Genomic DNA, 27,298 nt, shown 5'->3' with positions numbered 1-27,298 from the left:
AGTTCCAATTTAATTTATACATTGTGAATAGTACCTTTGTTTTAATTTACTGCAAAATCATTAAGCTCTTCATGGAAACAATGCTTTAAAAAGGTATGGCAGGCTTTTTTTTGACATTTTTCATGTTTTTCCTATGTTAAAAATAAATATATTAATCCAATCTGTCCCCATTTCTTAAATAAAGTCTGAAGTGCTTTTGGGGAACAAATCAAACTTAGAACTGAAACCCCAAGTGTTTTAACATCAGACTGTGAAATAAGGCAGAATTCAAAGACATATTTTCTTGATGGTAATCTAGAATTTTTATTTGATTCCAGGTAACTTTGGACAATAGACATGATGGGATGTTTTCTCTTTGAATAAATAACAATTTAATTACATCATTAAAATAAAATATAGTGTGGGCTTAATACATTGTAAATATTACAGAAGTACTACTTTGCTATAGCAATTTAATGACTGAAGCTACATTGAATAACAACCTTACTAGTACTTGTGTACAAAATTTTATTACTAACAAAGATATTGCAGCAGTTGCAAGGATGTTACCAGCTCAACAAACATCTAACAATACGATAGTCTTCTAAGAGGAAAAGTAATCATGTTAGATTTACAGACAATAAAGAGTTATGTTTTCCACTTGAAACATTGGAAATAAGAATCCAGATAATCTGGTCTCTTGATTCATATTGTTACACAAAAGCTTTCCTTTCTTGGGGACCCAGATCCCCAGCAGGCCTAGTGTACTAAATTTACGTGAAGCTAGCTTTTAGGATGCCACAGCAGTGTAGAGAAACTCTCCTATCTGAAAATTACTGATTTGTAGGCCACTGCTTAAACATCTGACCTTTTTTTTAAAACCTATTTACATACATTCAGCCCAAATCAGTAGATAAAATGTTTTGTCTATATTATAGTAGGCATTGTTAACATTTCATCAGAAGGCCAGGGCAAGACAATTGTTAATAGCCATTGCCCAGCATTTAGGAGATTTTCAAATATACAAATATACAGTTAGATTATGAGAAATCTAATTTTGCGCATGATATTGGTGGTCTCTTTTACAAACATGGAATGGCAGAAATTAATCAACAGGACAGGAATTAGAATGCCGCTCACCAAGGGCCTAATTCTCATCTGGTGGTTGGGCTTATTTCCTGCAGTGTGGGTTTAGATGGCCATGACACTTAATGCCAGACAGACCTGACTCAAGGTGATGGGGATGCTTGGTTATCATCTCAAGTGTGGGTATGGTCTGTAGCTTCTTCCAGCTCCATCTCTCTTTTACAGATCTTTCATATGTAATAGAAAATCAGAGGTTCTTGGAGGCAGCCTTCCTTATCTAAATGAAACTGTTGGTCTGGGATTGAACGATTCATCATCACTCTGAAGAAATTGAACAGGTTGGCAATCTGGCCCTTGCTGAAGACATATGTGATGGTGAAATGCATGGTCCAGACACATACGTCAGCCTCAGAGGAAAGTGGATGATTCTGAATTCAGACCCCACAGAACTTACTGAAATCTAAATTATATTTAAACCAATGAGTCTAATTAAGGGACTAATTAATGAATGATACTAATAAATAATGATTCTAATGAGTATATTCACTGGGGAGAACATTTGAGTCACTTGGGTTAGGAAATGATATTATAAGTGTCAGAGTGGATCAAACTCATTTAAACATTTTGGAATGAAGGTGGTGTAACACATCCATGATGATATTTCACAGATATTTCGTAGAATATCAATAAGCACCAAGTTTAGTGCTATCAGCCCCATTGTCCCTTAATTTATTATATATGAGTTAGCTCTTGAAAGCACAACACACTATAAAATCTACATTGCATATACACAAATACAGTTTCAAAAATGAATCCTAGAATTTACCTACCACTAACAAGAATTATATCTTCACCAGGTCTTCAGAGGTACTGCCTGGTGAGCTCTGAGATGTGTGGATTAACATTCGGGGTAATTGGGAACAAAAGAGTGGCAACTCTTAAATGAAAACTAGACCCTGGTGAGTTTTGTTCATAAATAGTCTTTTCTCCTTCTTCATCCCCGAGCACACTGAGCCTTCATCTGCATCTGCATTTCACAGAGAGGTAAAGTGAGGGAACCAGCAGGCAGATTCAAGCTGCATAGACAGACAATTAAAAGTATCCCAGCTTGGACCACAGGCCACATTCAGCCTCACGCTGTTAGAAAGGGCACTGCCCCATCAGGCTGCTGGGGTACCAGTTAGCTAGAAATCACCAGCTAAATGCTAGCTCTCCACTTTACATTCTGGTACACAGGCCTCCGGGTCCTGCAAAAGCCAGGCTTTATCTGTTTTTAGGGAGAAGATAGTTTGTAAGTAAACTTTTCAGAGTCAAGTGTCTTCTTTAGCATTGTCGATGCTTCCTGGGAGAGGGCCTCATTCAGAGCACCCACGGCACCACTCAGGAGTATGAAATGGGGCAGAAGAAGAAAGCAGGCCAAGCTCATCATTATGCTTTAGCACATCTTGCTACCCAGAAGCAAAGGAGAGGCCTCTTCCTTGGCCCAAACTTATCCAGACAAAGTTGGTGCCAAGGTATCACCAAGGGGATCTGGGCGAAGCCCAGAAGCAGCCATATGACATCCAGGTCTCAATCACGAGCGTGTCGGCTCCTCACTGCCCTTTTCTGTCTCACCTACTGTCTGCTCAGCCTTCTCACCACATGAGCCGGATCTGGTAGTCCTACTGCAGCGAACTGTGTCTAGTGCTACTTACACTGGAATCACACTGCCTACACCTGCAACTAAAATGTTACCACTGGGGGTTTTTTAGAACCACTTCCCTTATAATGACTTACATCTCCATGGACTTGATCGATATTAGGTGCTCAGAAACCAAAACACTCCCATTTTCTGACATGAACACTGTAAATACAGACCTGAACTTGAATGTTCATGATTAATGATTCCTTGCTAAACACTGCTCTTATGAAATACCTAAAGGTCAGTTTAGTAATCACTGGAGGCAGTCTCAAAAGGGGAGGGTTCTGAAGGTTTATGGTCAGTATTTTTATCAACAAGATTTCCGGAAGAACTCAATTTTAGAAACTGAATCCATGGGCCAGAGTGCAGCAATGGTACAGTTTACACGTGGTCACAGTTTGCTCACTTTATGACATCACTTTAGAACAGTCACAGGATAGAAACACAAACATACACATATTTATATTCACACTCACACACAATATAATTTTACTGATCCAGACAATACTTCTTCTCAATTAAGAAAAAAAATGAAGACTGTTGTTTGGCCACCCAGGCATGAAATTTACTTAAACCTGGACTAAAGGAATGCAATACTCTTCAAGTAAACAGCGACTGCACAGTGATAACAACATACATTAAGATTGACACATGCTGTCTTAAGAGGTCCAGTAATAGCTAAAGACTAAAGAAAGTCAGAGGTGCCAGCCAAAAGTCAATATGCCGTCTCTCTTCTGTTCTGATTGTAATCCATCACTCAACAGAACAGCTATAGTCCAGAAGATAATACATTGTCCTCATATGAAAATGCAGGACTAATAAATTTGTGTCAATGAATTCTGCTCAAGACTTTCAAATTCTTCTTGTTGCATTAACAGAAAAATAAACCTTTATGGTTACTTCGATGTCAAATTTAAAGAGAGATATTTGAAAAAATATTAAGGTTTCTAAAGTTACATCGTGGGCAATAATTGTTTTAAAAAGTGGTCCCATTGGCATATATCCACTACTTATGTTCCATTGTTCTCATCGGAGTCCACCTTTCAGTTCTGCTGAACTAGACAGATATAAATAACACAGAGTAGAACACTGATACACATCTCACAGGACACAATACATTTTACAAAATCTCTCTACTATAGTACTAGAACTGCTGTAAAAGTGGACATCTCTGATACTTCCAGACAAATACATTTCACATGATAAGAAAAGTTGTGGTTACAAAGGCATTACAAATTTGATGGCCTTTTTCTATGGGTACTTAGGCTTCAAACTGTGTACCCAAAGCTTTCTCTCCTATTTCATTGAGACTTTGAAGGACCTTCCTTCCAGTCCTTTAAACAACAGGCTTTCTTCACTGTAAATCCCTGGAGAACTGAGTTTTAGGACTACACTATTGAACCGTTAGAGAACTGAGAGCTGATGACAGTGATAATCACCTTTGCACTGAGCATGGTAAACTTAAAAAAGTATAACCAATGAGACGACAGACTCATCCAGATTTTGAGCTTTAAAAAGAAAAAGAAGAAGAAGGAGAAGAAGAATTTGTTTTCCTGCGCTGCCAGGAAGGCGGCAGGCTCACAGCGCCTCAGCGGACGTGTCCGTGGAGACAGACATGGTCACCTTGGCGATCTTGACCGTGCTCTTGATGCAGCTCTCTGCCGCCCTGTGGACGCTGGCTGCATTGTTGGCGTGTTTGTGCAGGCAGTCTGAGTCCCCCATGCTGTTGTCGAGAGGCTGCGCGGTGCCTTCACATGAGGGGAACATGCTCCGGAAAGCATGTCTCAGGTCCTTGCTCCGCAGAGCGTAGATGATGGGGTTCACGGTAGAATTTAGCAGGCAGAGCATGCTACAGAAGGCAAACACCGTCTTAATGAGCTTGTTCATCTTCCCAAAGACATCGTACACCATGATGGCGAGCAGAGGGCCCCAGCAGATGATCAGAACCACCAGGATCAGGACCAGGGTCTTGGCCAACCTGATGTCCATGCGGGCTTGGTCCGGCCGGGTCACCTGCACCTTGCCGTCCTCTGATGTGTGGATGATGATGCTCTTCTGGGTCCCGCGCTGGATCATGCGGACGGCATGGCTGTGAGCCTTCCAGAGAATGTACATGTAGGCGTAGACGATGAACAGCAGCAGCACACTGGTCACCCCGATCCAGAACATCAGGTAGGTTTCATCGATGAGAGGGAAAATGTCCGAGCACACGGACTGCAGTTTCTTGCAGTTCCAGCCCAGGAGAGGCAGCACAGCTATCACGATTGCAATGGTCCACATCAGGCAAAAGGCCACCACGGCCTTGGGCCTGGTGACGATCCTCTTATAGGCCAGGGGCCTGTGAATAGATATGTACCTGTCTATGGCCGTGAGGAACAGGCTGCCTACCGAGGCGGTGAAGGAGGCCGTGACCCCGCCCAGTTTGAACAGAAACACGTTGGGGCTGTCTTTGCGGTGGAACACATGGAAGTCCACGAAGCTGTAGACGAAGATGACGCTGCCCAGGAGGTCAGCGACGGCCAGGCTACCGATGAAGTGGTAGGAAGGCCGGCAGCGGAGGCTGCGTGAGTGCAGGATGACGCACAGCACCAGCAGATTCTCCAGGACCGTGAAGGTGCCCAGCGTGAGGGACAGCACGGCGATGGCCAGCTGCTGGCTGGGGTTGAGAATCATGAAGCACTCCATGTCCATGAAGTTCTCCCCACACTGAATGTTCTCCTCATTCTCTTTGTAGGACGAGAGAGACTTGTTGTAGAATTCGGTGATGTTCACCTGGTCTGCGGGGACTAACTGGGTGTTGTCGCCGGCAGTCATCTTTTCTTGGAAGGGGCTTCCCCTAAAGGAAGTTAAAGGAAATTTCTGTGGGAAGTACCCTAATTTGGAGGCCATGTCGCCTTTGATGTCTTCGTACTGAATATCATTGGCGCCCACATAGAGGAGGTCCGTGGTGATGGTGCGGAAGGTGGTATCTGCAAGGCCATCGAGGATCGACTTCATACCCTCTGTCTTGGGTTAGGCCGCACTCAAAGTGACTGAGAAGGAGCCCCGCAGCAGGGAATCCTGACAGGAGGGAACACAAATAAGCTGGATGGTGAGAAAACCAGGAGAATTAAAACACACAAACAAAAAACCCTGAAGAACTATTGTAAACATCCCAAATATGTACCCTTATGTTATTTCATTCCTGTCTCTGAATATAGGTAAAATCCTTGTCTGATTCAGTCCACAAAATGAGTCTCTTAAAGAAGAGCTTCCCAAAGTTGGTGATGTAGTGGCACATACGAAAAACATGTGTTTCTTTCTTCTTTTTTTTTTTTTTTGCCCTCTGGACGTAAGTCATTGTGTGTGTCCTGCATGGATGTCCATGGTCTGCTGGTCAAGTGAAGGCAGTGTATCTTGGGCAGGGCATGCATTTCATAGTTGTGTTAGGGAGTGTTTGCCACCTGGCTTCTACTACTAGCACGTGCATGCGTGCGCACAAACACACACACATACACACACACCGGATCCTTTTTTTAAAAAATTTGAATGGCGGTACTGGGGATTGAACCCAGGACCTACCTCATGCATGCTAAGCAGGCGCTCTACCACTGAGCTGTATGCACCACCACACACCATCCCCTTCCCAAGTCCTAAGCAACCCCATGTCACCCAATCTCTGCTCTTTCCCACCTTGTCACACAGGTAAGGCCAAGCATATGACAACTAAAGAATGAGACAGTGTGGAATCAGAGGTTGAGTAGGTTGAGTTGGGTGGCCTATGTGTTGAGTACGAAGCAGGGGGAAGAGGCTGCTGAGAATTATAAGAAGCCCTTGGCCTTGGTGAGAAGATCTAGGTGCTAGACCTGACTCTGTCAGCCAAGTTTCCTCACCCACAGGAGATGTTTGAACTCAGCCATGGCTGAGATGAACTTCTGGAAAGTCTACACCAGCCAAGAAAAATGTTTTACTTGCCCTGAGGATCATGGGAAGACCAAGAACTTTACCACTGGAAACGGGTGACATGATGGACAGTGCATCTTGATAGCATCCCCCACGAGTGGTGAAGGGACACAGGCACTCTGGAAGACAGGAGACAGGCTTGAGCATCCAAGGCTTTCCAAGTGGACGGCACTGGAAATAAGGACTGAGAAGGGGGCAAAATTTTAAGGGCTCTTCAATTCTAAGCTAAGTAATTTGGTTCTGTTTGAAAATAAACAGCCATAGAACTGGATTTACTATTTAGAAATGTTTGTTCAAAATGTGGCTATTAGGGTCTTTAGCTTATAAAAAAAATATTAGAAATACCAAGGGCAGTCCAAGATGGCAGTGTAGGAAGCCCCGAACTCACCTCCTCCCGCAGGCATACCTAGTCTACAGTTACAAATGGAACAATTCCCTCTGAAAAAGACCTAAAAACTAGCTGAACAGCACTTCACAACAAAGGATAAAAGGGTCACATCAAGACGGGTGGGAGAGGCAGAGACATGGTCTCACCAAGACCCCACACCTGGCCTGGTGACCCGCAATCAGCAGGGATGTCACAGAATCTGGAGCTTCTCTCTGAGGAGCAAGGGGTGTGCCCCCCACATTAGGCACTCCAACCCCTGGGACCTGCACCTGAGAGACAAGCCCCCAAAATGTCTGCTTTGAAAACCAACGGAGCTTAAATCCAAAAGACCCAAAGGGCTGTAGGGAACTGAGATACTGCCCTTAAAGGGCTCACGTGCAGATTCACTTGCTCCGAGGCTCAGCCAAAAGCAGTAATTTGAAAAGCACCTGGAGTAAATGTGAAGGAGATTCATTTGCTGATCTGCTGGAGGAACAGGTGCCCTTGGGACTCTATCTCAGGGAACAGAGGCACTGGCAAGTGCCATCTTTGAAATGGAGATAAGTAATTTACCTGATAAAGAGTTCAAAGTAATGGTCATAAAGATGCTTGCCAAGAAGAATGGATGAACACAGTGAGAAATTCAACAAAGAGATAAAAAATAGAGGAAAGTATCAAACAGAAGTTACAGAGCTTAAGAATGCAATAATATGGAACTGAAAAATCCACTAAAGGGATTCAATAGCAGATTGGATGGAGCAGGAGAGTCAGTGATCTAAAACACAGGACCGTGGAACTCACCTAAACAGAACAGCAAACAAACAAACCAACAAACCAACTTTAAAAAGGAAAGCTAGCTTAAGAAACCTATGGGACAACATCGAGTGGAATCCCATTTGCACTATGGGGGTCCCAGAGGAACGGAGAGAAAGAAAAGAGAAGAAAATGTATTTGAAGAAATAAGAAAACTTCCCAAACCCAGGGAAGGAAACAGATATCCAGGTAGGGGAGTTGTGGAGTGGGTGAAATGGGTTAAAGGGGTCAAGAGGTACCAACTTCCAGTCATAAAATAAAATAAAATAAGTCATGGAAATGTAAGGTACAGCATGGTGACTATAGTCAATCATATTGTTTTGCATACTTGAAAATTGCTAAGAGAGTACGTCTTAATAATTCTCATCACAAGAAAAAAAGGTTTGTAACTCTGTGTGGGGATGGATGCTAAGTTGGCCTACAGTGGTGGTCATTCCACAGTGCACACAAATACTAGATCATGATTTTACACCTAAAACTAACATGTGTCAGATGTCAATTACCTCAATATAAATACATACATAAATAAATCATATTAGAAGTACTGAGTGATAGCTACAATAATTTTTAAAAGCACAAAACCCAATATTTTATTTACTAATTGTCCTTTTGATATTCCTAAACATATCACACAGGACTGGGGGGAGGGAGCAGAGAAAGGATAGTCATTACCTTGGACCCAATTAAAATGTTCTGAATCCTCTTGCTAAAATACAGAGGTCCTATCTACCTGAATTAATAATTCATTTACTCATCAATTCAATACATTATAGGGTATCCATTATGTGTCAGGCACTGTACTCCGCACTAGGAACACAACAGTTGCAGGGAAGAGTCCCTGACCACAAGAAGTGCAGTGTAACAGAGAAGACAGGCAGCTGACCCTTTAAGTGCGAGAAAATGTGGTCACAGCTATAATCAGGGACACACAGGATGCTGTGGGAGCTGCCAGTCTGAGGCGTTGAAGGAGGCTTCCCTCCGAAAAGAATGTTTATGCCAGGAGTATGTAGAATTAGTGTGGGTGGAGACAGGACACGGAGGCATAGAAAAAAATGTAATGAATACCTTAAGTGTCATGATGTGGTTTTTGTTCTGTTTGTTTAGTAACTTGGAATAGGTACAATGTGCAAAATGTGACCAACTTCCCACATTCTGCCACCTCTAAGTCCAGGCCATCATCACAGCTCCCTGGAGCCAGAGCACCCGCCTCATGGCCGGTTTTCCTGCTTCCCTGGACCTGTATCTCCTTTTGATCACTTGCCAAACAGCTGCTGCAGTGGTCCTCATAAAGTATGTGGCTGAGGAGGTGACTCCCATGTTTCAACCTCTTGGCCCGAGAGACCGAGTTCAAATTCGTCCACGAGGTTTCCCTTTCGGACCCATGCTCTCCAGACTGTCACAGGCAGCCCTTTTCTTTGCTTCCCGGGTCAGCCCAGCGGAACGCCTTTCAGATCCGACCCTTGTCACATTCTCTGTGCTCCACATTCTCTTCTCCCCCAGCAGGAAGCTCTCCAACTCTACCCCCACCCCCACGGGATGAAGTCCAGTAAAGGGCTTCCTGCGGGGAGCTAGCCCCTGCCTGTCTCTCCAACCCTCCTCTCACCACCCCTGGACTTACCACTTGGGCTGTACCAGATAGAGTTCCCCGAACACACCAAACCCATTGCTTTTCATCTTGGTACCTTTGCTCCGACTGCTCTGATCGAACACCCTTTCCCTTCCTCGACCTGGTCAATTCCATCCCCTCAGCCTGAAGTCATCACCTCCTCTAGTTCCCCTGCTCCCATGGTCAGACGAAGTACCCTCTTTGGGGCTCCTAGAATATCCAAATGGAGTTCTCTCACAGCACTTACTAAACATATTGGTATTTCTCTATGTTTGTGTCGGTTTTGCCCCTTCCACTCACCCACTGGATGGTAGCTCACTGAAGGAAGGAGCATTGTTTATCTTCATGTGTATTCAGAGCATTTAGTGGATTGCCTGGCATAGAGAAGGGGGCCCTAAAGAAGATGGTTGATTGAATATATGTATTTCAACATTGGAAAAAAATTCCTTTTCTATCCAAGGTGGAGAAGGGATTCTCCCAATCATAATGGGAATAAAGAAGCACGTAGCTTGAATCAAAGTATCTAGCCTAGTTGCCCAATCCATTCGTGCTAGAAAAAAAAAAAATGCTCTACTTAGATGGAGTTATTGGTTACCTAGCCTAAAGACTCGTGGAACAAGCCACATGGCACAGGCAACTTTGGCTGGACAGAGATGAAAAAGAATATCGGCAACGTTTTACCAGATGGTGAACAAAGCAAGTACAAGTAAGCCAGGAGGGCCCCCTGCGCCCCTTCATGGCCCCGTAGCCCTTTTGCAAGATCGGTGTGGCCTCTACTGACACCAGACCAAAGGCCCTGAAACCTGCATGGGTAACTTCTGTCATCACTCAGGAAATCACAGCTTCTTCCCTTAGTCAGGGTTCTTGAGCCACTTCTGCACACCCTCCTGCGTTCTCATAGGGGCTGGGAACTGCTTAACCAGAGGCAGGAATACGAGGGCACCAACCATACAGACACCCAGTGAGCCCCGAGAGCCTGGCAAGCCCAGCGAAGTGTCCCAGGCCAGTTGCCGAGGATGCAGAAATAAAGGATGCAGAAATGAAAGACCAAAGTCCGACAGCCAGGATGCTTCCCTGGTTATAAACATCTCTCCCCAGTGTCTGTTACATCCTTTCTCACATCCTCGGCTCTTCCAGGAGATGTCCTACATGCACCCCACCATTGGCTTCGACTCTCCTGGGTCAGCCTTGCTCTTTGTGCAAACTTACATTCGTGAAACACCACCATTTACATACAAAAGTTTTCATGTAATAGAAGGGAAACAGAAGACAGCCACAATCTGTGAGAGCTGCTAATGGTCCCAGCATCTCCTCAAATCTTACTTTGATTCTCAATGCCCACCCATGCTTAAACACAGAGCTTATCGGCCCAGGAGATGACTCTCTGCTCCTTGAATCATCTTTGCATCCCTTCTTCCTCTCCCTTTACCCAACTCCCCCCGTCTGAAACATTCATTTCCAAGCTCTCTATTGAATTTAGCTTCCAAGGCCTAAAGCCATTTCTGAGACCTCCTTGACGTGCCCTTCCCACCAATTTTTCTCCTCTATGATGAGCCTCACCCTAGCATTTAATCATGAGTTTACATGTTTATTCCCATAGCTAGAATGTGGTTTCCAAGCACAGGAACGGTGTCTTTTTTTTTTCTCATGTGACTCATTGGCCTGATAACATGATAGCAAAAGAGGGTGGCAGGGAAGGCTGGGATCCCTTAGAAACGTCCCCATGAACCTAATAAAGTGGCAGTTGAATTTTATTAACTGATGGGTTAAAGTAGTCCTTTAATAATACATATTTGCCTTTTCTTAAAATTAAAAGAGAGAAGGGTAATTAATTCAATGGACATTTGGCCTGAAGACCAAAGCTTGAGCCCAATATTTTCAAGTAGCTACTGGGAGCCAGTCCATGACCTGCATCCCATAAGTCACCTTCTCTCGAGTTACTAATTCACCCTTCACACTGCCAATTAAATACTAATTTATTTGACATTTTGATTATTTATATGCATATATACCATTCGTGCAATTCAACATGTACAGAAGGATATACAGCAGATCTCTCCCATTCTGATCAGTTTTCTTCCTCAGAGGCAAGAAATTTCTTATTACTCCTTCCAGAGATATTCCAATGTATATTCAAGCAAATATGTGTGCATTTAGTCACTCTCCATTTTCTTTTTAACACTAATATACACACTGTTCTGCACCTTGCTTTTCCACCTAAAAGCATACATGAAGGCAGTTCCACATCAGTACACAAAACCTCCCTTCTCATTTAGTAGCTGCCTTAGGTATCTCTTAGATGAATGTGACCAGCCTCCTACAGATGCAGGTTTGGGTTATTTATCATCTCTTGCTATTACAAATAATGTGGCCATGTCGTTTTTCACATTTCTTACAGTATTGTGAATGATCTTTCAAGTTGTCCACGCTCACACCCCGGACTTACCCTGGATTCCCCTCCTTCTTGGCCTCTACGATCAGGTAAACCTTGCTGATTTTCCCTTCTGAAGCACTTATGCAGAGCCTATTATGTGTGGGTGGTGCTCTAAGCCTCTGATGTATATCAAATTGTTGATTTTCACAGGAACCCTGTGTGGTAGATGCCATCATTAAACCCACCCTACAGATGAAAGGCACTTAGAGGATAAGTAATTTGCCATTCACAGGGCTATAGGTGGCAGAGCCAGAATGAACTCAGATGTTTGGTTCTAGAGCAGCGCTGCCCAATAAAAATGAAATGCAAGCCATATATGCAACTTTAAAGTTTCCAGTATCTAGGTAAAAAGGAAAAGGTAAAAGTTGAAATTAATTTTAATAATATATTTCATTTAACCCAATGCATCCGAAATATTATTGCTTCAACATGTGGAAACAGCCACACTTCAAGTGCATAATAGCCACATGTGGCTAGTGGCTACCATATTGGACACTGTAGGCCTGGAGCTGCTTTTAACCTTTATGATACATCTTCTCCCTAACCTAAGGCAGGGATGCTACTACCTTCTTCCCCCCTACTGATTCCAAAAAGTCAAAGCACTAGTAATGGAGAGAATGCTGAATCAGGAGTTAGCAAACCCAGATTAGTGTCAGATCTGTATTTAGGTAAGTAGTTAATCTTTCTAAGACTCAGTATTTCACCTGTAAAATGGGGAGGAGAAGGAGGAGGAGGAGAAGGCGGATGCCTCAACCATAGAACTGTTCTGAAAATTAAATGAAAAAAAAGTGCATGTAAAGTACTTAACTTGGTACCTGGCACAAAATTTAAGTCTTCAATAAATATTAATTATTATCATTACTTAGTATAAAGGCTCTTTGCCATATATTATTAATTACACTTCAAGATAACTCATTGCCTTAATTAGATCATAGGATGCTAATTAAATTTTAATTTTTGTCTCAGCACTTAAAACATGAAGGAAATAGAAGATATTACACATGGGTGAGGGAGAAGGAAACTTTATTGAATGTCTATTACATTCTAGGTATTTGAGAGACTTTGCATGCATTCTATCATTAAATTGCCATGACAACTCTATCAGGTGCTTATTTATAATCCCCATTTCACAGATAAGGAAATGGAGACCATTAGATTTTAAATAAATCGTCCAGAATATGTAGCTGAACCCTTGTCTCTCAGACTCCAGAGTTTCTGCATTTGGACTTTATGCCATGTTTTAAGGATTAACAGTAGTATAAAGCCATCTTGCATCTTATAGTTTATTCAAGTCTTCCAGCTTCTTACCAGCGCGAATTAAGGCATTTTGCCAATAGTAATTAAGACTACCTCCCACCAAATAAATCCCTCTTTCCTATCCCAGCCCATCTAGGTAAATCTGCCTACTGGCATGTCCTCAAGAGCGAAAATTTTAGTATTTGGAAGAGCTATAAAGCTTCTTCAGTAAAGACAAAGGATCACAGATCTTATTTCAGTAATGCAAAACGTGTGCCTGTGATTGACTCTATATTAAGATCACCACATATGTGATCACAATTTCCCATTTTAATGTGACCAAGCAGTTTCATTAAAACAAACTACTTGTTAAAACCTGAGCCAGGGCATGGTGTGGTTATGAAATACACAGTAATTTCTGCCCAATACAAGCCAACTTTAATTAAAAAATACAGTTAAAAAATGTACATAGATTTTGTGCAGTTCAAGGATCTTAGTAATGTCAAAATACCACTGTGCACAGGCTACTTTAACAATTAATGGGATCATGGCAGGAAGACTGTTCTCTGCATTTCAATAATTCTTTCCTTTATTTCTACATTTGGATTATTACAGCAATTTCCACCTGATAATTTTTTTTGCATTGAGAGTTTTCTTGGAGAGTTCATTAGTAATATAGTTGAGGCTTTGGGGGATGCAGCTGTCTTTAATTTTGTTTTTGTCTGCTACTGGGAAAATCATAATTGGAAACTTCCAGCGAGAAGCGTAGATGCACCTATTAAAGAAGCAGTTGGTTTTTTATTAGCATTATAGTAAAAGAATGATTGAATGACATTTAAGGGGATCTTCCTAGAATTCTGCTTTTAAAAATATAAACAACTCTAACAATTTGGGCTCTAAATCGCACCTTCATAGTAATAACAATAAAAATATTGTAATACGTTGAACCTATTATTTTTTTAAAACTTCAGTTTTTTTAGATTAACATCACTTGTTCTTTTTACCCATCTCTCTCTGTGCACACCTGCTTCTGCACACACCCCTCCAAACATATATGTCAACTACCAGGTTTTAGTATCATCAAGAAATTTTTATGGTTTGGTAGCAGCATGGAGTTTTGTTTTTGTTTTTGTTTTTAAAGTCCACCCAGAGTCCATATATTTGTTTCTATACCCATTAAGGGTATAAAGTGTCCATGTTCTGATTAGGGTGAGTATGGAGTACGTTCTCAGACAGGACTTCAAATAGAGTCATTGCTATACCAGTGTAATTTAATAGCAGGATTCTTTTGTTGTTGTTGTTCAAGTCTAGTTGTGTTAGTTTCTGGTGTACCACAAAGCGATTCATATATATATATATATAATTTTTTCTTATTCGTTTCCATTATGGCTTATTACAGAATATTGAATATAGTTCCCTGCGCTATACAGTAGGACTTGGTTGTTTATTTTATATAATAGTAGTTTGTATCTGCTAATCCCAAACTCCTGACTTATCCCTCCCACACCCCCTATCCCTCTGGTAACCATAAGTTTGTTTTCTGCTCCTGTGAGTCTGTTTCTGTTTTGTAAATAAGTTCTTTTGTATATTTTAGATTCCACATATAGGTGATATCATATATTTATCTTTCTCTTTGTGACTTCAATAGCAGGGTATTTTAGTCTTCCTTACCCCACCAAAGACATTCTTTGTTTGAGAGAGACATTTCAATAATTTAGATATTTGTCATTTTTGATTCTGGAATCAAAATCTTTGCAGCATCTCCCAGGGAACAGGCAGGGGATAGTACTTGCTTCCCGCAGGATGTCATGGCCCGGAAGGCAGAAAACCTTCCAGAAGCACCAGAAGCACTGGTGTTCCCCATATAATCACAGACTGTGTCAGCCCACCAGGCTCCTTCTCTAGTGTTCTAAATTTACAAATGCTTTAAGGAGACAGTGCCGAGCTAATTTTGTCTAGATTGATAGGCGTCCAGGATATCAAATGCAGGAGTCCCAGGCCTTTTATTAATCGTGTTGTTTTCGTTTGCTGGTTCTGCATTGCTCTGCTTGGCTAACCTTATAAAAGAGCCTTGTGAATGGTTCAAGAGAAAGAAGGTGCCAGTGGATATATTTGTTTGTTATTTTCCATTCATTTCTGGGAACAAGTCTGGTTTCTGTTAAATTGATCAAGAAAAATAACTTGCTAATGTATTTCTCTAACGTTAGTAGGGAAAACTGTAGTTGACTCATAACTGCATTATGTCTAAGGCATGTCCTTAATATACAAGCCAGATCTCACGGGCCAACATTGCCAACATCGATGAAGGATGCTTCTGCTAAAGTTGAGCAGGCAACCGAGTCTTTTCGAACTCTTACCTAACCAGTCGAGGTTTGGAATTATTCAAGTAGTCTGGTCACTTACTGCATCATCTTCCATGATGAAATCAAAGACTGACTTAATAATCCTGATAATACAGGCAAACACACATAATCCTTCTTTCTTGTTGATAATGCTTGCTCTCTTTCCCATACATAAAAGAAAATTCCATTATGCTGGTCATGCTTGGTTGATTTTGAAAGCCTTTGCTATTATTCTTCTACTTTGTAATGTACATACAGCTTAAGTTATGAAATGCACCCTTTTCTCTGGTCTATTCTTACTAACAAAGTGTTAGATTTTTCATAAAAATATATCAATTAATGTGAACTAAACAGACATTAGGACACTTAGAAGGCTATATTTCTGGTCTAATTTAACCTGAAGTATGCCTAATTATTTAACATTTAAAGGCTTGTTAAAACATAAAGAATTTTAAGGCTCAAGAAATGATGCCTTTGAACTACATCAGATTAAGCACTATTAGGTGATGCTACTACAAGGAAAGCCTATCACAAAGGCAAATTAATGAGATAAATAAAGTGATTTGTTAGACTTGTTGACTTTTATAACCAATTTCATTACCCACTTAATTTTGCTCTGCTGTTTTGATGTTTCCTCCTACCAGGTGCCCTTGCTTTTTGGGGGGTGGGATGGGGGTGGAGGAGATACTGTTTCTGTAGAATCTGTAAAGAGCATAAATGGAGCGGCTTTCCCTTAAAATAGAATTTGCAAAGTTTTCAGTTCCACAGAAGCCCTGGTCCACGTAAAAATACTCCCTAAGGCTGTCTTTATCTTGCATGTGAGGTGTGATCAATAAAGGCCAAAAGCAATACGTGGAACCCAGAAGGTAGCTTATTTTTACAGCTCATCGCCAAGGACAGCGATGGTTTAAAGTGTGCTGCATGTTGGCCTTTGGTGCAGCATACTTCTACGTTTCTTCATTCATCTTGCAACAAAAAAGTATATTCTTTTTGAATCCATGAACAGACAAATGAAGCCCAACTGAAAACCAAGTCTTGTTTCCCCAGGTTCAAATCTCAGAGTGACTGGGTGATCTGGGTGGTTAAATGCACAACAGAGAACATTCCAACACCCAAATAATTTCAATAAAAAAGATCTCTATGTTTTGTGCTGGGCATCATGCTAAGGATATGTATTATTTTTATTTCATCTTTACATGAATTAGGTGCCATTACAAACCCCATCCTACATTCAAGAAAACTGAGGCTTAGAGAGGTAAAATGCTTTGCCCAAGGTTTCCACCAAAAGAGGATGGAGTTGGAACTTCAACCCAGGTCTGCATAACTCAGCTTCCCTGCTCTTAACTTCAAGGCCCAAGAACCATTTAATGACACTCTTTTTACCGTTTCTAAGGAAGGGGAAAGAATTGATTTTGAAAGAGGAGGTAATCAATAGTATGTAATAATTTTACACAATGAACAACTAAAATCTGAAGGAATAATCTGTTGACAGTAAAAAGATTGCCTAGAGTACTTGCAAATCATCCTTGTCCCATAGTCTTCAGGGACAAAGTATGACAATTAACTGTAAGCTATAAATCCTAGCCCTGGATTAGCACCTTATTTGCAGTGTCTGTCGGCAAATGATAAATAAAGTCTAACTTGTCTTTGCCACTATTTAAAAAAATTACACAGATTTTTTTTTTTCTTCCAGCATCAATTGTAAGGATTGCAGACGGTCATGACAGTCGCCACAACACCAGTGAGGAATGGAGGGGGTGCTTTCTTTAGGTCTGAATGAGGCATAATGGTGATTACTAGACAAAAGCTTGAAACACCCATTCCCCATACGGAGAAATTCGAACTCAGCTGAAATCACCCAACTCCCCACCACGAGCAGTGTGGTCTTCTTAGGCCTGGAGGTAGGGTACTTCTCTGTGGCTAGTTCCCAAGATCCTGCCTGGGATCAAGGCAGAATAAACCAAGTAAACCTTAGTAGGGCTCCAACAAGGGAGTGTTGATGACCAGCTCTTGGTGCCTGAAGAGCACAGAGCTGTGTGACTACAGCAACATGGCAGATGGCGATTAAGTCACAGGCCCCTTACGTGCTTTGGGTAACACGTTTTTATTGGGCGCGTGCTCCGCGTTGAGTGCTGCAGACATTATATATCCTTGTTTCCTACCTGGGTGAGGGATATGGGTCAAGGAAGCAAAGGAAATGATTCTCCATCCCAACCAACCCATCAAACAAAGCCCACTCATCAGCCCTTCCCCTTCTGTGGAAGGAAGAATCCAGTAGGAAATGAATACATGTAATAGGCACATGATATTCATCATCAAATTGTATTGGCTTGGGTAAATCCCCTTCCTACGTGGGCTTTCAGGTTTTCTCCCTGGAGAGATGATGGGCAATGCTGTCATTCTTGTGTCTAAACCCTTCAGATCATGAACACCTAGAGAGTAGGGACCTATCTTACATGGTCTTGTATGTCCTCTGCCTGGCACAGCGCCTCACACAGGGTAGGTACTTAATACTTGTTTACTAAATGAACACTGGTGTCCATCAGCAATAGGGCAGAGCTATCCTAACAGAATGACTTTTAACTGTGGATAAAGCCAGCTGATCATTAGGGAAGTAAACCTGAGTCTTGGTCTCATACAAATATCCATCTGAAAAAAACTGCCCAGACATAAAACTTACATGAAAGGCATCAACAACTATTTCTCCCAGCATCTTCAAGCTCAGTATCCCACAGAAGTTATACTGATGGCAAGTGGAAGGTACGGACAAAGAACAGGTATTTACTTTTTATTCCTATCCTTGTGCAGCCTGGGTGGGTATTGTGAACCTCAATGTTTTGCCACATAACAACGGTATACAAAGAGATCTTTTTGAGATGCAAAACCATGAACGAATCTGAATCCTGATAGATCTTTAAAGACAATATATGAAATTATGACTATATTGGACTTTTTCCTTCCCTCAAATGCACGCTCTTACGCACTGACCTTTCCCAAATGGGTTTCTCCGTGGGCAAGTGTTTTCAAAACAACTTGTCATGAGAAGTTATGTGAAAGTTCAACCACTAGATGGAGTGGCTTTTATAAGCCCTCAGGAATCAATTTGTTACTCTATTTAATGGACATAGTTCTTGCTTTGGTTGAGCGACTTCTTCTCCTGCTGCAACATTTTATGCATTTTACAACTGAATTAATTTCAACATAAATAAGAAAAGATGCTACGGAGGGTTAAAATGGGTTATTACGATTGCCTACAAAAATGAAATTTCTAATTGCTTTTCTGAGGCAAAAGGGTGTTGAGAAAATTTAATATATTGGTAAAAATTAATTGTGAGTATTTGGAATTCTGCCTCAAGAAAGTCATTAAGAGTGAGTAAAGAAAAGTAGTTATACTGAAAACAAATTACATGTTTATGCTAAGAGATGCCAAAAGTAAGAAGGGAATGTCTCAGGAGCCCAAAATCAATTCTAATAACAAACTCAACTCATTTCTGTTTTATGAAACATTTGGCTTTCCAATTTTCAAATACAAAATCACCAACACAGGTCATAACTCTGTGACGAGAAAGAATGGAAAATTATTTTCTATTATTACAGAGGCTAAAATGGAATATTTCACAAAAGAAGTTAATATTTGTTCAAATACTCATACAAGGTAAGGATACAGGTTTCTAGGTAATTCCACTTCCTTCCTACCGTTTACTCCCTGGAACAATTTTCAGTGTTTTTATTGTTGTGTAAGTTCAGGGTTCCCTTTATACATGATTTTAAAAACTAGGTACTTACCTATCACCTACTATAGTTGAAGGTCACCTCCCTTACTGAAAAATTTTCAGTGTGTACTAACAATGCAAGATATAAACAGAAAAATATGCTTTCAATATGCAAATAGTAATGTAAAAAACCAAACTAGAGGAACTTGGATTTGGTAAAGATTTAAAATATGCTTTGGAAATGCAGTGACAAATTGGATGCAAGTACAGAATTTTTATGCCATTGAAGGCACGAGGTAGTTCTATTGTAGCCGTTCAAGAGTTGGATCTTGAATCAGGGTTTGTGTGATACAATTATGATATCCTGAACAGGATGGAGGAACCGAAACTATTCAGAAAACGTGGCGTGAAGATAAAGAATTAGGAAATAAGATAGCTGAGCACAGGCTAGATGTTCCAGTGCACCTCTTAAAGAACAGTCTGAAAAGTCCGTGGTGGTTTGGAAGTGCACACAGAGTTGGTCATTTTCTAGGTTGGTGGCTCTCAAAAGGTGCTCTCCAACCGGCAGCATCAGCATACCCCGGGAACTTAGGAGAAAGGCAGTCTCAGGCCTGACCTCAGACCTCCAGAATCAGAAACTCTGTTCCTGGGTTGGGGCACAACTGTGTTTTCACAAGGTCTCCAGGAGATTCTAAGATACTCTAAAATTTTAGAACCACTGGTAAAGATGACAGAGACCTGTGAGAAAGACTAGATGAGAGAGGAAAAGAGAACTAACCTTTAAGAAGAAATGAGATGAAACAGGAAGAAAGACTATTCCGTGAGTATAGGTTTTTAGATCACTGAAATGGATTGCCCAGGGAGACTGCTCATGATGAAGTGGTCCCTCACAGGAGATCTTTAAAATCAAGCAATTTTTATTTGGCTGGAATAGAACAGTGTAGTCTAGCCCTGAAAGTGAGCATAAGGAGTGGAGAAGCTCTCGAGGATTTCCAGTCTACAATCCCGGGCTTCTCTGCACTTTTTCCGGAAACTTACTTGCTCTCCCTTTGGTCTATATCAGCAAAGAAAAGTGGCTTCAAGACATAATATGTACTTACCCAGTATGCAGACATAAATTTAAAACTGCACACCCTTTTCTCTTAATTCTATGTACAAAGTCTATGCAAAGTTTTACAGCATTGCTAACCAAGTCTTTCAATACCATTGTGAAGGAACTCATGATTACTGAGTGTAAAGGAACAGAAAAAAGTAAAAGTAACATCCCAGACTATTATTTTTTTAAGCTGGAAATGTTTCTGTTTCTGTTCTTCTTTTCTCAAAACCATAAAATAATGTATCACAGGAGATGAACCCAGGAAATGGCAAACTAAACTGGAAATGTTGCAGTAGGCCCAAGTAATGCAAATCTACTGCAAATTATCTTACAGAGTTACCCTGGCAATTATGCAATTTACACTGCGTATAGCTGGCAAGTATCTTTCAAAAATACCTACAAGTTATAAATATATTGAAATGTATCCCAAAGCACTTAAATACACGACTCTGGGCAGACTGTTCCCTCTCTAATTATTTCATCAATAAAAATGGATCATAGATTACTCATAATTAGTTTCCTTAGCTGAGGACTAAAATCATTCAAAGATTTCCCTTTTTTATTTGTATGAACTTAGATACGATTTCCAAAGGCAGGTGTACATTTTCAAAAGTCAAATTTCCACAGATGCAAAGATACAGATTTCTTTGGACAATCTTTTGCTTACTTTGGTTATGTGTTAAGTCGTTTAGTCTTTTTCTTTTAACGTTTTTTCCCTTTTTCTCCACAGGCATATTGCTTGTTCACCATAACTTGTACAAAAGCTAGAGAAAACATTTACAAATTCTGGTAATAATGCATTAAAAATGAGTTGAAAATACAGTTCATTTAAGAAGCAACGCTGGAATAAACCAAAACACACAGATCACAGTGGCATTAAAATAAGCCTCTCTTATAAAGAATAAGTCAGGTTGATTTATTTTTAAATAGAGCTGAATTAAAAGCAAACAAGAATAACAAAGGCATACTCCCCATGATATTGGTTCACTTTGCTATATTAAAAACATCTTTTTTAACTGCTTGGCCAACAGAAATCAATGTTATAAAATTTCCTAGTACAAATGTCCATGTGTGAAAGTAGAAATTTGTTTTTAAAGACAGCATACTGGAATTTATCACCAATTTAAGTGTATAACTCCTTAGAACTTAATTTATAGAACTCATATTGACTCCAATTTTCTTCTTTAAATATATGGTCTAAGAAACAGGTAAAGAAATGATAAAGGAATGAGGGGAACCCTTTCATTTCAACATAAACTTTGAACATTATTCCCTAATTATATTTTATTTTAATTATATTTAAATATACTACTGACATACACAGTTTGTGAAAGCACTTGCCAGTATATTCAACTACCACAACAGATTGCCTGGCACATCTTTGAAAAATGCTTCTGCTTTTCTTTAAAAAGCAAAAGCATGGAATTTGCCAGTGGGGATTAAAAAAATAGATGTTACACTGTCGAATTTTGGAAACTCTCCTGCACTTTATCTCCTGAAGTTAAAAAAACATTTTTTAAATGCTATTCAGAGTTGATCATGGTGGTAAGGTATCAAGTCAAAGATAACGAATTTCTATTCAACATATCCAAACTCTAAACAATCAAGAATCCAAATCAAAGTGGAAAAACAAGACATTAGATAATAAAATATTGTACTCTAGGGAAAAATGATTTGCCATCTGTGTGAGGAGAAAGGGAACTTAAAACCCTCATTGCAGTCACAAATGCCAAATTTACTTTAAGAAGCTTATTCAAAAATACAAACTATAGTGCAACAATAGCACAAGGGGTTAAAAAAAAGAGTTGGCTAAAAGACATCGATTCCCATCTGACCAATCTCAACTCACACGTTCAATAAGAGAAGAAAAATACAAACAAACAAACAAGTAAAGCCAAACCTTGAAAGCTTTCCTGCAGTGCAGGTGTGAACACTTCTCCAGCTGGGGCTAAAACAGAATTCACGGTATTTTGGAACGACTGCTATAACTGTGCCAGGCCCATTTGCTCAGATTTGGTTAGTAATCAACTCGTTCCTCAAAAACCCGTATGAACACAACTCTGGATCTCAGAATTCCGTACTAAGTTATAAATTAACCTGTCCAAATGAAACTTTTAAATTAGAGGCTAGCCCAAAGTTATATACCTATATGGAAAGTATTTCAAAAATCGCGAAAATATCAATGAAAACTAGACCAAGAACATGTTTGTCACTGCAGCTGCCCTAGGACAACGGTTGTAACGAAATGGACTTTACTTTCCAAGAGGCATCATGTTCAGTGAAGAAATATAACCCAGGAAAGATTTTTAGTAAATATTTTATGGTAAGAATGAGAGGTAATCACACTGATTACTTTCTGTAATGGCTTTGACCTCCGATTACTGATATGTCATTAACATACCTATTATCCATGCAGACCTGTTGGAGACAGAAGTTCATCTAGCCTCAAACCATTTGAAGAGTACCAAGAGAAGCACTGGAAAAACCACTGAAACAGTCTTCCCTTTTCCTCCTCACAAATTTCCTATAGTTTTAACTTACTTCTGACAGTATTATAATGTGGTATATCCAACAAAGGAAACTATGTTCATATGCATCTTGTGATACAGTAATAGCCTTGCGTATCTTCTGCCAACTTTCAAGTTTCTTTCCTGAGTTAATAAACAATTATCAAGACCAGCAAAAACTGCGTTAAACATATCAATCAGTGTTTATGAGAAAAACTGTCATCGAAGGTGGTTATGCCCAACCTGGCCTCTTTGCAAGATTCTTAGAACACACGAGACTAGAACAGATTTCCACTATCCTGGAAAATAAGCATAGTCTTGTTCTGATTCCAGGTGGATACTTCCTTTTGCCTTGAGTATTCCATGTGTGTCTGCATAGTGGCCATGAATTTGGACACTTCCCCTCAACTGTAGTATTTATTTAAAATCTCAATCATATGTTCAAACATATAAAGGCAACATGTCTCAATTTTTATTTCAGTCTTGATATAATTTATGGAAAAGTTTGTTCATATATCTGTATAAAAGCGTATTTATACATTCTAGTCATCTCAGATCATGCAGTAGATAACTTAATGTTATATATATATATTCTGGGTGACATTTATTGTTTCTTTTAGTCCAGAAAATGTTTGGGAGAAATCTGATTTGATCTGTAATATGTAATGAAGTGAACCCAATCTACTGTGAATTCAGTGAATTAAATGTTTATCAAAACATTAAATAGCAGTTCAGTTACAAAGTGTTGAATCCTCCAATCCCTCAAAAACAGCAATTGGGCAGTTATAATATAAAGTTAACAGTATCATGAGAACAGGATGAGGAAAGAGATGGAGATTCAGCGGGGAGAAATATGAAGTTAAAATTTTGCCAACACGAAATACATCCATTGGTTTTGATTTCCTCTTATTGAACTTCTCGACCAAACTTCAGTCAAAATATGAAAAATCAGCAGAGCTTTCAGCCCCTCAAAATATAGATATGCAATATACAGATCTGGCCCTGGCATAGTTTTTCAAACAATGTTGGGCCCAGGTCATTTCAAGAGTCAAAGGCAGAATTATAAATAATTTAAACCCAAAGGCTGGTTTCACTCTAATTTGTTAGTTCAATTAGAAAATGATGACTACAAAATTAAGAGAGAGACTCACACTGGTGGAGACACGGCATCCCCTTTTTGCAGGACTGAAAGCTCTCATCTTTGTGCTTTATGCAACTGAGCTAACGTAATTACCCCAAGAAGGCCAGGCAGCAAAGTAACAGACAGGCTCCATCTTCTAACCAAATTCAAGACGCTATAACCAAATCTCGTTTTATTCACCGTGTTGTTAGGTATTTCCAAATTCAATGTATTACTCTTTTTCGCAGCATTCCTGGAGAGCTAATTATGGGAAATAATCCCTCTTCTTATTAGGCCAACTGTTTTTTTCTGGGGAGAAACATTTGGTAAGCGTGGTGCACTATAAACTGCTATTGTAAGTTCCATTTCATAATAGTTTATTCTTATACAGCCAAGTATTCCGATTCTAATTCCACAGACTAATGTGCAAGGCAATCAAGGAGTCTGTCTAAATTTCCTGGCGGTTAATCTTAACTTGGAGTCAAAGCAAAGAAAAATGTCGTGCCATTGTTTTGAAAGAGTTTTTCCGGCTTTGCGTTAGTAATTAATAAGCTGACACTGCATACTAAACACTTATCAACACAATCAACGGGGCTGCTTCTGCCTTGAGAAAATAGGTAAACCGACCCGAGGAGTTTTCTTTTGGAAGAGACTGTAATATGCCACAAATATAGTGATTCTTCTGGAGGATCTCATTCCCAGCAATTTCGTCTTGGTAACATTTAAGAATTTCACTATTTTAACATTTTGAAATGCCAGAAAGAACACACTGATCCTGCAGCTAGGCTTATTAGAGAACAATCTCACAGGCGAGACAGGGAGGCATGCAGTCCACTGGGAAAAGGGTAACAGAAAAAGACAGAAAACAGTGGATAACAAACAAAGCCAAGCACTACTCCAACGTGAGATCGGATTTTCACCAGAATGTGAAACTTCATGTGTCAAATTAAATAATATCACCTATGGCTTATGGCTTATTTAAGGGACAGGGTATAACATTCCTTTTATATGCACATATACTGATGCTACCTATTGAAAGTGGGGGAGGGTCATGAATATAATTTGCCTTCCTGACAGTGAGTATGCGAGCATAGTAATTTTATTTTTGAAAGGTCAGAACTGAGCATACCCCCCTGTGGCAGCACTGTACCCCCGTGGAGACTTAGGAACACAATGAGACCTCTCCCCATCAGATACCTGATACATACCTCAGCCATGACTGCTCCTTGCCTGGAGTGGGAGACATCTTTGGAACAAAAAGAGTCTGTTTACAATAAGTTCTCTTGATATCCTAAAATGGATTAGTTTTTAAAAACCATGTCCAAGCTTCCTGCCCAACTGTGGTAACTGCTCTTGTGTCTACAATAACTGCCTGCTGTAGGCAATGTTTAAAATTCTGGAGGTGTGGGGATTCTGCTCATGTATGGATAATCAGAAAATAATCTGTCTCACTTAAGAAGCTATACGTAGCCTTTTATTTGGATAAAATTGCTCTTAACTGAGTTAGAGAGCGGGGGAGGGGGGAGGAGTACCAGGAAGGAAAAAAAAGGGGGGACAGAGAAAAATCAATCAGTATATCTTCCCTTGCAAACTGTCAGTAGGGTGGGATTAGAAAAGCAACACTTTAAATCAGATAAAGTCCTGTGGGAATCTTAAAGGTTGGCTGCTCTGGGCTTCTCAATATTCTGCAAAACAGATTGATGGCAGTGGTCACCCACTGATACTCAATGTCCACTGAGTTTCCCCTAAGAAACTGTATTACTCCCATTGTTCAAAACATATTAACTTGGTAATAAAAATGAGAAGTTACGGGACCCACTGAGATATATTTCAACACCTTTAGAATCTTACTGTTCTAATCTCTTACTGGAGGATGCTTAACACACCAAGAAAGCAACAACAAAAGCAAGAATAGCACTTATTTGAAGGAAAATTAAAAAGATGAGAGACAACATGATTAATAGGTGACTAAATTTTTTCTGTTAATTAAATCTGTTCAACTGAAAACTAATGTTAGAAACAGGCATGTGGCTTTTAAACTTTCAAATGACCAAATGACAGTTTCTCACGTTTGTCACAGCAAACACATTTTCATTCAGGAGCTGATCCATTTGTGATTGTGAGCCTTAGCAAGAAAGATCTTTTAAAAACACAACCCCAACTTTTTTTTAATCTAATGGCTAGTTCTTAGTTAAAATGGTTCCATCATCATTCAAATTTAGATGTTAGTTAAATGCTCATTTAATTTTCCTCAATGAGGAGTGCATCTTGTAGCTATATTTTTCTATATCCAAAAGTTTACTATTTGACATACCTTTCTTTATCTGGCATTTAATATTAGACTTTAGACAGTTTCTAGGTTTAATGCAGAGATCGAGGTATTTCTCCGGGAAGACTTAGTTGCTGATATGGTTTATAGGCATTAAGCATCAACTCAAGCTCTCGTTTTTCAAACATGCACAATTACACATTTTCCACAAACAGACATCATCGCATCCAGAGAGCCAGGTGCACACATAGTCAATAACTAGTAAATGGCAGAAACCTCCAGAAGTAGCACAGACCACAGTTAACAGGCTGGAGCTATACAGCTTAGTAAACACCGATGCACAATTCGCTCACACGGAATAAGAACTCCACGAAGGACACTTAGGGACCACACTGGTCAGCATCCGAGGGGGCGGGAGGCGGAAGAGGTACTTACAAACGCAACTCTGCAGGATCTTACCCTTCGCATCCCCCGGTCCTCGGGGGAGAAGCTCCCTTGGCACCTCTCACCCGGCGCAGGGGCTGCTTCTCTGCTAGAACGAAACGTGCCCCCTGACTGTACGGAGAGCTCTGCAGGGAGCCGAGGCGCCCCGCCCGGGCCAGGGAAAGGCACTGGCGCCGCGGGAGCCCAGAAGAGGCGGAGGCGGAAAAGAAGTGGAGAAGGAAGGGGTGGCCGAGAGAGTAGCGAGAGGGAGGCGGCGCCGGCGCGGGGATGCGGGCGAGGCAGGGTGGGGTGGAGCGGGGTGTGCCTCCGTCTGTCGGTCAGTAAGTCAGTCGGTCCGCGCAGCGCGCGCGCCGGCGTCCCCTGCCTCCAGCGCCCGCCCTCGACAGCGATCCGGACTGGCGCCCCCTCTGCCCGCGAGCCTCGCCCCTTCCCGGGGCTCCTCACTGGGTCCTCCCGCTCGCCCCGCCTGGCCCGGCGTGGGGCCGCCCGTTTCCGCCAGCCCGGGCGCCGGTCGCCTAGCCCAGCTCGCGCGGTCCCTGCCTCTCCCTCCGCTCGCGCTCTGTCTCTGGCTCCCTCTCGCTCCGGTCCCATTTATGAAGCGCGGTCCCATCACGTGTTAATGAGCCTTTGTCCTGCCCTGGCAGCGGCGGCAGCACAGACCCC

At 40.9% G+C, this 27,298-nt stretch overlaps 1 protein-coding gene across 1 annotated transcript; it reads right to left on the bottom strand.

Annotated features, from left to right (window-relative positions):
* Positions 1-284: 284 nt before the first annotated feature.
* On the bottom strand, positions 285-26,785 carry CNR1 (cannabinoid receptor 1). Its single transcript, XM_010948948.3, has 2 exons — positions 26,651-26,785; positions 285-5,806 (listed from the first exon to the last, which is right to left on the bottom strand). Exon 2 carries the CDS (start codon positions 5,741-5,743, stop codon positions 4,325-4,327), a length of 1,419 nt encoding a protein of 472 aa, XP_010947250.1. The 5' UTR covers positions 5,744-5,806; positions 26,651-26,785; the 3' UTR covers positions 285-4,324.
* Between the last annotated feature and the right edge of the window lie 513 nt (positions 26,786-27,298).

Source organism: Camelus bactrianus, chromosome 8 (assembly GCF_048773025.1).
Source record: "Camelus bactrianus isolate YW-2024 breed Bactrian camel chromosome 8, ASM4877302v1, whole genome shotgun sequence".
Taxonomy (NCBI): domain Eukaryota; kingdom Metazoa; phylum Chordata; class Mammalia; order Artiodactyla; family Camelidae; genus Camelus; species Camelus bactrianus.
This window is presented reverse-complemented; position numbering and strand designations above follow the sequence as displayed.